This window comes from Falco naumanni, chromosome 1 (assembly GCF_017639655.2).
Source record: "Falco naumanni isolate bFalNau1 chromosome 1, bFalNau1.pat, whole genome shotgun sequence".
In the NCBI taxonomy this organism is placed as follows: Eukaryota; Metazoa; Chordata; class Aves; order Falconiformes; family Falconidae; genus Falco; species Falco naumanni.
The window spans coordinates 47,405,976-47,421,319 of NC_054054.1; the positions used below are offsets into that span (position 1 = coordinate 47,405,976).

A 15,344-nucleotide genomic window follows, 5' to 3' on the forward strand; every position below is an offset into this window, starting at 1 on the left:
TCAGCTCACCAACTTTTGTCAAACCTACGACTGGGGACTTTGGATGAGATCTGTCAATTCCCCCAAGCAGGAGAACACCTGCAAGTCAGATGCTGCAGTGCTGAGCACTACCATGCTCCATATCACCAGCCCATCCTGCCTGAAGACATTCAAGAGCTTCCTCATTCTAATTATACTCGGACTGCTTGCCAGGAGTTTACTATTCTGTGGAATGCAGGCAGGAGAACTTTTACCACTGCTGATCTGCCCCTTCCCCCTTCTTGATGAAAAAAACCCAGGAAACCCCCACAAAGAATAATACAAATGGTTTGACAGAGGCAGAAGATAACTGTCCATCTAGATCAAGCTGTACCATGGCCATCCAGCCAAGGCAGCTGGTTCAGCTCACGTGGTGCCAGTTCAGGGACAGCAGCACGTGGCTCGCCAATTTGGAGGGATGCTTTTATTAATTTCCTCGCTAATTCTTAAAAGCTATTCTTTAAATTCAGTAAGTTTCACGAGCTATTTTCAAAGGCTTTGCCACAGGAAGGACAGTATCTTGAACTCCTCCTGCAGCAGAGCTCCGCACGACCAGGCAGGAGCGAAATGACTTTGCTACCGAAGGAGCCCTGACAGGTTGGTGCCAGCATCCCTCGTCAGGGCTCCATCTGCTTCCGACAAGGAAGGATGGACCAAGGCAGGGAGGTGTCACTTCCTCCCACAGTCCTGTGCATGCTGGGGGGACAAGTCCACACATGAATAGCAGAGGGCAGACAACTCACTGCCTTCACAGAGCAGTATGAAGATCTCAGTACAATCTTCATGGGGTATATACCTTGTTTTTTACATTGTAATGCAGAACTAGCATAAATTGATGCAAATAAATTAGATTATGCTTTTTAAGAAGCTTGAGTGTCCTTTTAAGAAGCTGGAGTGTCTCATGGATTCTTGGGGTTCTTTACACTATGGAAGTTGAATTCCTCTGTACAGCTGTCAGGTTAGGTTGATTTAAAAAATGCCTTGCAAAAAGTCATGACTACCAACGTACTCGCTATTTACATTGCTCTCCGAAAGCCTACTGATGTAACGGTCTGGCTGGATATAATAACAAAAAAATATATACGTGAATATGCGTGTATATATTTGCCATTATAAACTACTCGCATCCGAGCGCCATTCTGACTGACCTGTCTGCAATTAAAATACCTTCTAAAACCTTATCAGCCCTTAGGATAGATTTCCTGCCTTCCTACTTTTTATTTAGGTGGTTTCTTGTTTCATGGTTCTGATATGCAAAGCTTAATTACACAGGACCAAAACAGGACTGCTTGTTAGAGGGATGAGTCCTTACAGAGTTTCACTACAATGAACACATACTGAAGTTCTGAGCAGGCTATTTTAGGGAGACTTAAAGCAAAGGAAAAGGAATTTTATGTCTGAATTGCTGACAAACATTTTACCATAATTGTAGTCTGAATTCTATCATGTAATGAGAGTTTTTGTTGGAATTATTTCTCTGCTTCCATTTGTCCTCCTCTGAGCATCCTCTCAAGAGCATACAGAAAAGAGACCCAGCAGTAGAAAATGCAAATTGAAGTAGTGGTGCCAAACGGCCAAGTCTGCACACACAGTGAGATCAGCCACTGCCATTCTCACTGACGTCAGAACCAGAGATAAAACCTCTTTACGTGCAACACCAATGCAGAACCTGAACAGCACTGTGTACCAGCACACAGCTACCGTGGCTTTCTGGTTAGTGGCAGCTCTGGCCACCCTCACCCAGCACACAAAGGCCCTGTAAATGAGGAAGCCATTTCCCTGCCCTTCAGCGCTCAGTCCAGCCCACAGACACCACGTGAGGGACTGGGCAAGAAGAACGATATGAGCAGCCATCTCCTCTCTTCCTCCTCGCCAGGCTCCTGTGAGATAACCAAGTTGTGTCTCAGCCAGAAGCATCATGGCAGTGGTGAGTCAAAGGCGTGGTCCTGAAAAGGATACACCTCCAAAATCAACATCCAGTGCTTCACAGCCGGCAGGGCAGGCCTGCGCCAGGGTAAGAGGACAGGCTCTGCTGCAAGTACCAGATGCTACAGAGACACACTACGGCTGTGAATCTTCCATTGAACTCTGCAAGAGGCTCGATGGGATTTTAATGCAATCTTAGGAAAACAGAGTGAAACAGTATGATTGGTATTATCAGCTCATACACCCACAATGCTGGAGGAGGAGGCTGTTAAAAAAAAATTACAATTACAAAAGTCCTTTGCACCAATACATTAGGTAGCTAGAATTGTACACACCTCATCAGCTTTTGTGAACACCCATTTGCACATACAAGGATCTTGCACTAATTCACAGGTTCCCACCAGGAATAACAGAAATGTGGCTTCAAGTATAGTCTAAGTGTAGGAGGTACAACAAGCAGCAGCAGTTAGAAATATTAGCTGTATAATCACAAGACATACCTTGCAGTTCACCTATTTTGACTTTGAGATGGCAGAGAAAGAAAAAGTAGCAAGGCAAATGCTATATGGTCCAGCTACTACAAAGATACAACACAGAACTGAAAGTAAGAACAGACTGAACAACTAATAGATCCTTCTTCTGCCCCTGCATCTGCTGTGAATGCTGCTGTACCTCATTTACTGTGGTGCTTGAACCTTTTAAGGCAGAGCAGAGGGAAGAAGAGGCAACTCCATGCTCATGTTACAAAAAACAACTGGAAGAAAAAAAAATGGGAAATATGCAGTTTGGATGACAAGTCAGTAATGATGGAGCAGGGGAAAAGCAAGAAATGGAACAGTATCTAGAAAGAGGATGGAAAAAAATGAGAATGAGAAAGAACACAGTTGGGGCCAAAGATGTATTTTTTTTTTTACTTTTAAAGAAGTGTGACCAAAGGACAGAATTTTGCATGAAGTTATTTTCCTGAAGACTCTGTCAGCAGAACTTCTGCCAGCTGATTTCAGTGCCTTAGCCAATGTGCTGCATTCTGCAGGCCAGGCCTGTGTTTGTGAGCTTGAGCCTTCCCCAGTTCCTCTCATCTCTAGGATGACCACGTGGCTATTAGGCAGAGCAATAGTTTACTCATATTACAATTAAACTACAGGAAAGCATGTAGGCATGCAAGGGAAGTGATGGTCTAGCTGCTACGTAACTGTGGCCACAGAACAACACAGAACCCCCACCCCCACCCCACCCCACCGTTAGTCCAATCTTGTTGTGCCATCAGTCACGTTTCATGTATTTAGAAGCATGCAAATAGGTTTAGGTCATATTCACACATACACCCCTTGCTTTCTCTGGATGCATGAAACCCAAAAGACCACAAGCTGCACGAAAAAGAACAAAAAACTACCCGAAAGAGAGTTTATCCTGCTGCCTGAATGATAAATGAAAGGCAGCCCTCCCGCAGTGAGGGTGCCACAGCGCTGCTCAGCTGGGGAACCAACAGTCAGTGCGAAGACGGGCACCTTTCGCACTCAGCAGCTCTCTCTGTGCACCTTCAGAGCCATGTGCCCCAGGAGACTTCCTACAGCTAAAAAGCCCACATGCAAACAAACTCTGAGAAGATACAATAGGTAGTAAACACTGCCTCCAAAACTGTGCAAACATGAGTTCTTTAAAAATCGGATCTTCAGGGTCTAATGAATGTCCTTGGTAAGTAAGTACAGCTTTTCACAGCACTGGATACACAGAACCAGAGCCGCAGCTCAGGAGCTGGTCATTTCTAGCTCACACACAGCTCTCTGGACACGTACCAGCAAGAAGCAGACGGAGGGGAAAAAGGTATCTATAGGTACTTAAATACATGATGACAATGAACTGCACTTTAGGCATACTTAAAAAATCCCATAGAATAACCCTGTGTGACATATAGCTCCCCAAAATCATCCACCTTAATCACAAAATACTTTAACTGTACTTACAGCATTTAACACGTCTAGCAAACAGTTGCCGCGATCAGATTCTTTATTAGTAACAGTACGGTTAACCAGTTACAGCATTAATCAGTCCAAAGCTAATTATCAGAGGTGTTTCAAAAACAGCATACCAAACAATAGAAAACAAGTCAAATAATATTATACATATTAGAGTCGATAAATGCCCCCACTTAATAAACTATTCAGTGCAGAATCAAAACAATTTCAACAAAATATTCTTCAATAAGCACTATAATTCTGTCAGCCATACATCTTTTGATTTGCTTTTTTCTGAAGACTTACCTATGTTTTTCTAGTTCGTTGTGTGATGACCTATTAAAAAGAAAAAAGAAATATTAGAGAAAAGCATAAATAAACCAACGTTTAGAATATTTTAAGCCCAACACCTGCATTAAGTTGCAAAAGAGCTCTCTGAATCATGTATTTATAAGGATTATAAAACAGCTTTACTGTTAAATTGGTTCACTTCTACATCCCTTAGTTACTTCAAGGTATCAACTTAATTTCCATGAGTAAACCATGAGTTTGGGGGGGTGTAATTATAATAAATTTGCATTTATTAGCGTTCAGTAGATTCAGAGACAGAATTGGACATAAAAACTGAGCAGGTTAGTAATAAAAACAGCCCACAAGATTTTTATCTGTGAAGAAAAATTATGAGGGGGCAGAAAGTGTTAGAAGATCTAAAAAGAAGTCTAAAGGTAAGAATAAAAAGCACCCAAAAAGCCAGCTTTCAAGCCCACGAAGAAGCAGAAAGAAAAATCAGCAGCTAACCACTGCGGTTGCTGTTGCATCTTAATGGCAAAAAAGAGGAATCCCCCTAATTCTTCTGAGTCTACAAACAGAAAAAATAAATATTAAAAAAAAATAAATCACAGTCCCTGAACTGACCACATCAGTATGCTATTCTCTCCAGTCTACTAGGATTCGAGGTATTTTTTTTCCCCTCAACTGATGCCTCAGGCTTTTTGCCATTAGAAGGCAGCCCTAACTTCTCGGAGGATTATTTTTTTTTAATTGATTCAGCTGGAAATATTGATTTTATTTATTTATACAGCTCAGATAAAAAACATTCCTAAAATGAAGTTATTGTTGCCATTTCAAAACCAGCAACTTCCTGGACTTTCAGTTTTGTCCCACTGAAAACACGTCCAGCCCGTAAGGATCAAAAGATACAAAGGCAGTGGCAGGTTTTACGGCTGGCAGATTATGTCAAAGCAGTTCTACAACATGCTGCAACCCCTGCTCACATCCGGGCATGATGTGCTGACCAGGACAGCTTTGTGGAGGTACAGGTGCAGAGTCTGTTGAGTGAGCAGACATCACACGGTGAGAAAGGCTTCCACAAATGCACAACCTGCCTGGTGGCAAGCTGCTCTGCCTCTGCCACACATGCGCATGCAGCTGCACGCTGCTGCAGCATACCTAGGCGTTGATGATGAAAGCATCTCTCCAGCCATAGAGAGGGGAAAAAGAAAGCAAAGCTCCATGCAAAGAAATATCCAATGAACAAACCCGCAAGCAATTTATTACAGGACAACGCAGCTCCTGATCCCACAAGGAATTAAGCAAACTGCCCCTCTGTAGGTAGAGGAAAACTCAAGATGCTTACAAGGTTCAGCACTGATGCTAATCCACTTTCACTGGAAAGCATCCCAGCATTGTTACCTAGACATCAACTATGTCAAGCATTACCTGGTATCTTTTTCTGAAGAGCCTATGAATTCTTTATTTTTTTAAAAAAATGTTAAATCTAAGTAAGCCACAATCAGGTAAGGTATGTATTCCTACAGTGCCATGTAAGTGCTCCTGACCAATGCAGCAACACTGGAAGTGTTTTACACATATTCTGTGCTACACGGATAGGTCAGGGTGGGCTGGGTTTGCTGTGATTTACTGCCTTTGCCATTTGACCATAATTAGGAGATACTGTTTTTATTTTCTACTCCTACACACACAGAAAGAGATCAAACTTCTTCTCCACGAACATTTATCCACACCAACGTTCATAAAAAGGGACAAACACTATGCCAAATTCGCCAACATTTACAAAAACACACACAAAAAGTAAGTTCAGGAGGGAAAGATTCTCCCTAAACACGCCCAACAGGCCTGTCAAAGGCACAAAGACACTGTTTGCAGGGCACTCCAGAAGAGAGAGGAAACACAGGCTGGTCTAGATTCATCCCTACGGCATGGCCTCCCTGACGTTTTTAGCAAGCATACCCAAAGATGAACATGATCGCTGCAACTGGCCGGTTCCCAGCTGCCTGCTGCAGCGGAGCTCATGCGTGGTGACCATTGCACCAGCAGAAGTACTGGTCAAGAAATTCAGCCTGCACAGAGTATTTTGCTGGGTTAAGAGAGGATGCAGTGTGTAGAAGGACATCCTTCTGCACGCAGCACACCTAGGAGGCACCTCTGGTTCATGAAGGGTGACCCTGGTGTTGGCCTGGGATATGTCCTGCCAGACCAGCTCTGGAGGGGCACAGATGCCTGCCCCGGTTATGCCAGCTACCAAATGCTGCAGGGGTAAACGTGTGCCTCTTTGCAGAGCTCTTAGGGACACAAAAGCCTCATCGACACCTGCAGTATGCAAACACTGGCACCCGCCACACATTTCAGGAGATGCGGGGACGCTGACTAACGCCTCAACTATCAAGCCCTATCCAGGAACCAAAACCGAGAATTTTGACATTTACCTGACAGTTGCTCCATCTACAAAGCAAGTTAAATACCCTACTACAAGCATGATGCTAGGTTAGGTTTTTTGCTGGGTTTGTTTTCAGATGAGATTAACCTCTCTCTGTCGTTTATTCTTTCCTTCACTGTCTACAGCACAGTATATTGCAAGAATATCCATCCCCTTCTGCTCTTCATGCAATCTAAAGTGAGGAAAAAACCCTGTAAGAACTGGCCTACACACAAACCAGTATCCCAAGCACTACTTCTGTTTCAAAATGGACTCTTATTACTTCAGTAAGAGAGAAGATGTAGGCCAAGACTAAGAAGATATATGGATGTATATATTTATATAAAAAAGACAGATGTGCAACAGTCGTTTTCAGACAAATAGTCTGTGGAGCCCTTCAAAAGCTGCAAGAGAAGGAAGACTTCTGGTGTTTAGCTTAAGTTCACTATATTGGGCTCTGTATCAAGCAAAATGTGGGGGGTTTGGGGGTAGCAGTGATGAAGGAAAGGTGTCAATAAAAAGGTTCAGATAAAAATAAAGGTAAAAAAGGCAACAACAAAAAAACATGAGCAAAATCATAGATTCAGGAGGAGATCAGGAACGCTGCTGCTTAGACCACATTGTTGACCTGAGACAGCCCTAATACCCATTTAGCAAAGGCTGAGAAGTTCACCGGCTATGAAGTAGCAGTTAAATTTTCCTTGTGAATACATTGTCAAAAGAACATTTGAAAGAAGGGGGAGGAGCCAAGCAAATGCAGACATTGGCTTGCAAACTGTGGCACTTCCAACAGCATATCCCCAGAGCTGTACCGTTCCACCACCCTCACTCCCCTAAACAAGAATTCTAGCTATTGGATTTGAGCATTTGGTTGATGCAACGTTCAGCAGACACACCTAAGCAATTAGGACAGGTGCTAACTGAGATAATAAGACTAACACAGAAAAGACAAGCCCCTCAAAGTCCACTTTCTACCAGTTAATGGGTGAGCCAGCAGGAACTGCGCACAGGTGTATGGGGTTGAGATTTCACTGTATGCATGTTGCACAGCCCGTTCCATTATTAAGACACCTTCCCCAACTCCTCCATCTGTTTGCCCCACCAGGTGGTGCATCTCGTCAGCAGGAAACCCGCACAGCTCCTGACAAAAGCACGGACATAAGACAGCTCAGATGCTGCTGAAATTTCTTCCTCGATGCTAACAGGAGCCAGGTCTGGACCATGAGTCCCCAGTACACTACCAGCTGCCGAGCGCTACAGGGAGCAAAGCAGGCTAGTCAACGAAGTGCTTACAACAGTGGCAAGCACTCTGCCCACGGCAGGGCTTTCTGGTGCAGGCAGGGCCAGCAGGGTACTGTACAACCCATGTGCAGAGGACACAACTCCACCTCAGGTCGTATGTCACTTGGAGGGCCACGTGCGAACTACGCTGCCTGCACTTCAACTTTTGTCCAGGCTGGAAGAGTAAGAACAAACAGAGCAAGAAGTTTTACAAGGTGCTACACGTTAAGTGCCTGCATCCAGTTCCCACTCCCAAGTGTGCTGGTATGTAAGAGCATGCAACTGATATACCTGCAGCCTTGTCTGGATGCGACTGCTATGCAGCTTTTTGCTGGAAGGATCACGATTCACTTCCAGGGAATTCCCTGTCGACATATATAACCTGCCGTGGGATGCACCTGAAAATATTACAGCCTACCACCCAAATCACCAGAGATGAGGGGTCGTGCAACACTAAACCTGAGCATAAGGACGCATCCTGCCCAGTATTCCCTGCTCCTGGGCCACTGGGGTATTTTCCATTTGTTTTAAACCAGACGCACCGCTTACAGCCTGTCAAAGAAAGAGCCTGTATGGAATTAATCCATTAGAAATTATTTTTGCATTCTCCTCACAGCAAAATTTAACCGGCCCTGCAGATTCATATGGGATCTGGGAACCAGGCATACTGGCACAGCCTCGATGCAAAGCTCTGGCTCCAGCACCTCATTCAAGTTTGCACTGCCACACATTTGCAGTAGTGAGGTCCAAACACAATTCTATTACGGTGGCGGTTTGTTTTCCTCAGTTGCACGAGCACCGCAACTCCCAGGCATCGTAGACTTACTGCAGTTCCTCAGAGGTGACAGACCGGTTGGTGAGATCTATTCTATCAGGACTAAAATGCATCCGTTTTAAAAACAAGTGCAGTGATATCAGTTGCTGTCCCTCTGCCATCAGCTTTAGGAAAGCAAACTGAAAGGAATCTTACCAAATTCAGAAAGCCAGGCAAAAAAGCAGAGGAGCCATGTCTGTACAGTCTGGTTTGCAGGGCTTTAATCTCGGCCTCCCACCAAAACCCAACACAACAACAACAAAAACCCAAAATAAAAAAGGAAAAACAAAATAAAAATCAAACTCTGATCCCTAAGCTGCTTTGTGTGCGCACAGAATAACATCTGCAGAGAGCAAGGGGCTCACTCTGAGGGTCACAGGTTGACCCTCACCATGAGCCAACATCAATAGAGTAATTCAGACATTAAGTTCTGTTTTTATTTGAAACATCAAATGCAGCTTTCATCTTTTTCTAGATATAACCCTTCACCAGAACACAGTACAAAGTACAAGCCTATTTATATATCACATGAGCAAAAATATTAATTAATAGATACAGAAGATATATTTATAAACTAGCATTTATTTTGCTCCCCCTCCTTCAACAAACCAGCTCTAAATTAACAGCCCAAACACACTGCACCACCGAGGTCCAATTCCTTTCTCTGCAAGTAAATTTAACCGTGACCTCAGTAGACTGGTATCTCACACTGAGATTTTAGTTTTCATTTTACTGTATTTCTGACCCTGTTGTGGCACAGCGGCTGCCTGAGCTCCTCCGTGCACGGGTGGACATGAACCTCACTCCCACACACAGCTCAAGCCACCCCACACCTGGGGAGTGTCATCACAGGCAGGGCAGAAGCAAGCCCAGTTATCTGCAGGCTAGCATCATTTTCTGTCAAAGTGCCTTGCCTTGTGTGCAGACGTCACCAAATTTCAGATCTGCATCGTATTCCTCCCCAGCACATTGCACACACGTTACCTATCCATTTCCTTGGATCAAACTTAGGGTAAATTTAGGGGGACTTCTGAATACTCGTTATTAACATCTCCAAGGCACAACTGCACTAAATCCAGCTGTTTGTTTTATGCCTTTTCTTTAATTCCAACTACACAGTAACAAGAATTACTAGACTGCATGGCACTGCTTTAGGAACTACAGCCAGTGCTCTGTGAACAGATGTTTACCACACTGTGGTCAAGTACCTGGCATGTATTTGTGTAACAATATGTGACCTAGGCTTACCTCCCCCCTAATTACAATATTGTGCCTTTCTCCAATCTCCTGTCCTCTTTGCAAAACAAGAATCCACTTTCATTTGCTGGAGGATTTTAGTCCAAACTACTGGAAGGGAACAAGTCTGAATCTCAGCTGAGGACATGGTACGAATGGCAAACCAGAAAGAGAAAACAAAGCAGTTTGGTTTGTGTGTGGTTTGTTTTGGGAAAAGGCACATCACAGGGAACCGAATGAGAAGAAACCCCATAAAATCAAGTAATTGCAATGTAGAAGTGAAAAAGAAATGGCTCAAAATCATGTCTGATTGCTACCAATAATCCCGAGAAAACTGTTTAGCAACAAACTGCTAATGACCACTTCCAATTTTGATCCAAAGCTATCACTGGACAAAGCAAAAATGTTAAATTCCTGCGGTGGAGAGTAGTCTTACAGATTTTTGTTAATTAAATGCAATTCTGCTGGTGTTTTCCCTGCATGAACCCAAAATTACTTCTCAATCACAGTCGGAAGGACATCAAGCTTTTAGCCCAGACCTGAGCATCCTGTCCAAAGGGCAGGCAGCCTTCCTTCCCCTTCTTCTCCTGCTGGTCTGGGCCTCGCCAGCCCTCAACAAGAGGATGGAGGTCTCAAGATAAAACGTCTTACGTGAACACCACCACCACCCCCTCAGCAGAGGAAGGAGGTGTCCATCAGCGCCCTTGCTGAACAACAGGGCAGTTGTAAGCCATCCCTGCCCGGTCCCCCAGGCTGTGGTCAGCACACCTGTACCACACAGGGGATGCTCTTCCTTCCCCTCAGGCAGGCAACATGGGGGAGAAAATGCAGAACAAAGAAGAAGGGTACAGCACACCAGGTTTCCTCACATCTGACAGCTTTTCTCCTCCTCCCCTCTTTTCTGATTTTCCAGGAATGAGGAGGAAGATGTTTTTCATGCTTTTATATATGTATAGCTCACAAAGCATGAAAAAAAACCCAAAAACATACATATATCTTTTAATCTGATCAGATGCTGCAAGCAGCAGGATACAAAAATACATAATGAAAACAACAAAGCCCCTGCAGTTTTGAAACGTGCGATTACCTGCTCCTTTCCTACTCTTCCAATCTTAAGTATATATTTTTAGATGTAAAAAAACCCAATGCAATAATGAGGCATAAAATACAGACATGTACGCAACTATGCCTGCCTGCATCCAATGCTCCAAACCCAGCATGTCTGGAACGTGGTTAAAGTGGAACGATACAAACACTTTGCCCAGTGGTTCGCATCACCCACGACGACTCCAGATCCTCTGAACTTTGGCCAGTCGTCTCCCTCTGTTAATCTTTGAGTTGCTTAGAAGATTTAACTGTATTACCAAAAATTCAGACTCTAGTCTGGTGCTCTGGCCCTATAGCCTCTGCAAGCTCCAAAGAATAATAAAACAGTGATGCCAGTGTACCTCCTGCATTTTAGGCTGAAGTTCAGATCTAAGGATAATTTCTCCCCCTCAAATCTAAGCTCACTGGCAAACCTGAGCAGCGATTGCCAGACGTGGGTACAGGGGTGCCCACACAACCCTGCTGCCATACCTCCGTCCCTGAAATAACAGGGTGCTGCATTAAAGCAATGCGCCTGTTTGCCACACCAGTGAGCCAGCCCAGTGTCTGTGCTCAACCAGGCAAACCACCGTCCTCGGTGGTGGCCACACTTGAAACCATTTCTTGACAAGCATTATTCAGTCTTGTAACAGAAATGACCCATCCCTCATCTAATCACTGCAGCTAGAAGAATAGAAAGTGTAAGTAAACACACACATTGCATACCGCAGGATGGCATTTTTGAAGGCTGCCACTGGTACGGAGGGTGAATCAGAGTGAAGGACTGAACAGGTAAATATAAATCTATGGTCAAAAAAAAAGCAGGAAAGTAACTGCAAGTAGACATGTACGCCTCAGCTTTCATAATGCTAGCAAATCTGTAAGCAGAAATCTTTTAATTCTGCTGTATTTGATAGATTACAAATCCTCTCCTAAAAACTCCTGAAAGCAGCTTACGGTTCAGACAAGTAACTATTTTGCAGCGGATGACAAGAGACCTAAGAACAGAAACGATGGAATAATAGCTCTGTAAGTAACACAGATTTCTTGAATGCAAGAAGACAGAAAAGAAAAAATCTGTACAATTCAAGGAGCAGTTTACAGCTGGAAATCCTAGGAGACCTGCTTCGGTTAACTGTGTATTTTCTTTAAAGGCAGCGAGCATACTTTGTAAGAATATAATTAAAAATCTTCAGGAGCAAAGTGTCTCAGGAAACAAGACACGCCTCCCGTTCCTGATGACTTTCTTTTTTAAAATGAACTGACGTCTCCTCTATGCTCCAACATGAGACAAAGAATTCAACTACAAGAAATGTAGTACTGCAATTAATACCCCCAAAAATGGTTGCCTTGCTCGGAGCAGGAGCATAGGGGAACAATTCGCTTCCCCTCAGTTAATCTTCCAAGACACACTGCTCGGCCACGGTAGGCGCGAGCAGGGCACTCACCAGTTTGTGTTTTTCTCAAGGAGGCAGCTCGTCAGCTTTTGATTTCAGTTTGCACCTCCGGTGCCCCACGAGCAGCTGCTGGCTGCCTGCCCCACACCTCCCCAGCGCCAGCAGACCCAGCTGCCCGCTGCCATGCGGGATGCCCGCTGGAGGAGTGGAAGCGGAGCGGGCCTGCTGAGACTCACTGCTCGTTTGGAAAACAAGTCACGTGCGAACCAAGTTCATTTTAGGCTATTCTACAGGAGCCACCATCCAGCACAACCGTGCAAAGCGGAGCCTGTGCTGGGGAGAGCATTGCCACCCCAGGGCAAAGCAGGCCCAGCTGGGCACGGTCCTCGGTCCCCTCCGGAGCAGCCCTGGAAGAGCAAAGCAGAGCAGGCACAGCACCAGACTGGAGGAGCTCCCAGGCAGGGGCCGGCACTGTCCCTGTAAGACAGCCTCCTGCACGTACACAGCCGCTGCCCGAGCAGCAAACAAAGCTGCAGAGAGCCTGCGCACAGCAGCCCTCCGCTCATGCCATCGCAGCACAGGTAGCGGCTGTGGGGAAAACAACAAAACCACCACTACTGTGACAAACAGGCAGACGATAATTGCGATAAATAACAACCGAGTCATGCACTTTGACGGATCCGCATGCGGCAGGCGGGTGGGCAGGCTGGAGACCCGGCGGTGCAGCAGAAGCCCTGGCGAGGTCAAGTTCACTCCAGCACCTTCTCACTCAATACCTACATAAGTTCTAGTGCGCGGGTGGCTCTCCCCCCACCACCCTGCACACACTCCCCTCCCGAGAGCCCGGCACCACGCTGCAACCGGAGGCTGCATCTGCTCCGGCTGCGATGGGGGAGGCGGTCGGTTCGCTGCCTGTGGTTTATAAATAAATGCCAGGGGGGGAAATTAGTGCCATGCAAAGAGAAGTCTGGGTGGCGATTATGGTGTTAAGATCTGCAGTAGAAGCCGCTGCCGGTGAGCGTGGAGCAGAAGGAGCGATGAGGGCGGATGGTTTAGAAGTGCAGTGAGTACTAAGGAGATGGTGTACGCGTGGCAGTGTTTATATGAGAGATCAAAACAGAGCCAAGCCCATCCAGGGAAAAAATGGCGACTACCGGGATGGGGGAAACTAAGACACTGGATTAGTTATTATTTTTAATAAATGTATGCACTGCACATAAACTAGACACATCGGAAAAGCTGCCAATTCATTCTGAAAAAGCGGTGCGTCTATTACCTGTTATTCTGGGATTTTCTGGCCATGGTGCCTGCCTTTGTTTTCTTTCTGGAATAGTCACTATCGAAGGGTAACACTGATGCATAGCCATGTTCTGCTTCTAGGGACAAAGTCAGCATTAGTGGCAATATATTTTTTCCATGCATTTTTTTCCTCCTTTGCAGGAACACTAGGGTAAAGAACAGAATTTTTTCCAGTTGATTTGTTTGGATTTTATTCTGGCATCTCTTAAAGAAGCGAGACAAAAAAAAAGTAAATAATAGAACAACTCGGTAAACCAAAAAAAGAAAAAAAAAAATGCCGAAATTAGGAGGATTATCGGAGTGCACATTAAAAACGAGGCGGATCATGCAAACCCTTGTCACGCTGCGCGGGGGGGAGGGGAGCACTGCCATACAATTAACGACTGCCACACACAGAAAAGTGTGAGGGATCCTGAGCGCTGCCGCACACGCACCAGCCCCATCCAGAGCTTCACCAAAAAAAATAACCCTTTTTTTTTAAAAAAAAAAAAACCAAAACAAGAAAAATTATAAGCCAAGAGAAGAGCACTGTTCCTCCCCCAGCGCGGTGCCTCTGGCGAAGCCCGGGCCAGTCCCGCGGCGCCCGGGCAGGTGAGGGCCCGGGGCTGGTCCCCCGGCCCGGGGCTGGTTGCCCCGGCCCGGGCCGCCCGCCGCTGACACACAACAAAGGCCGAGAGCGGCTGGGAGCGCCTGCGGGTGAGTGACTGACTGCCCGCCTGCGCCCAGTACCTCGGTCTCTTCTCTCCAAGTACTCGGCCGCTTCCAGGAGAATTAACAGAGAGTTCAATTCCATGGCTGCCTGTGCCGTGCCGTGCCGTGCCGTGCCGTGCCCAGAGCCCCCCGTCGCCCCGCGTCGCGCACCGCGCCGAGTTCACGCGCGGGGGACTTCCAAGCCCCCGGTTATAAGGCACTTCGCTCAACCTACATTTGACACACAGGCGACGGGCAGCCCTCGCCACCAATAGCAAATGTCGATTAGGCGCGGGGGCAGGACGAAGGGAAGCAGCCGGGCCAACCGGCAGCCAGACCGCCCCCCCTTTTCCTCTGGCTGGGGCAGGGAATGTTGACAGATCCCCATCTCGACCTCCGATTGGCTGGCCACTATAGTAACAATTTAGAAGCCGAAGCTTAGCAACAGCACGTGGTGGCCCGGCCCCCGAGCTCGCTGAGTGGCCGGCTCCTTGCATGTTAAGCAGGTAGAGGCCATCGATTGGTGCGCGGAATGCCATGCAAATGAGGACGGGGAAGGAGCCAATGGGGTCGGACGCGCGTGCAGTGAGGCGGGAGGCGAGGAGGCAGGGAGGGGGAGCCAATGGGCGGGCACAGGCACGGCGTTGCCGTGAGGAAGAGGCAGGCGAGGGGCGGGGCCTCGGGCTGCCCCGCCCCCGCGGCCCCGCCCCTGCGCTCACACGCCGCTGTGCGCCGAACGCGGGCAGGGCTGGGGGGCGCGGCGGCCGGTGCCGGGGGTGTCGCTGACGTTAGCGACGAACCTGCCGTCAGCGGCGCCGCTCGCGGGACAGGGAGAAACGCCCGAAAAAAAAAAAAAAAAAAAAAGGGGGGGGGGGCGAAGAGGCGGGGGCGGGGGGCCTGTGTGTCAAATGTAGGTTGAGCGAAGC

At 46.6% G+C, this 15,344-nt stretch overlaps 1 protein-coding gene across 4 annotated transcripts in view; it reads right to left on the minus strand.

Annotated features, from left to right (window-relative positions):
• The window catches only part of MXD4 (MAX dimerization protein 4), a 40,138-nt gene extending 25,150 nt beyond the window's left edge, over window positions 1-14,988 (minus strand). The window contains exons 1-3 of one of the 4 annotated variants that reach the window (XM_040592407.1): window positions 14,458-14,639; window positions 13,706-13,874; window positions 4,206-4,235 (exon numbers count right to left, since the gene is read on the minus strand). In XM_040592407.1, coding sequence (XP_040448341.1) covers window positions 4,206-4,235; window positions 13,706-13,874; window positions 14,458-14,521 — 263 coding nt within the window. In that variant the 5' untranslated portion in view covers window positions 14,522-14,639. Of the gene's footprint in view, window positions 1-4,205; window positions 4,236-13,705; window positions 13,875-14,457 lie in introns of all 4 variants that reach the window. The other 3 variants (XM_040592430.1, XM_040592419.1, XM_040592399.1) reach the window with 3 other exon arrangements.
• Between the last annotated feature and the right edge of the window lie 356 nt (window positions 14,989-15,344).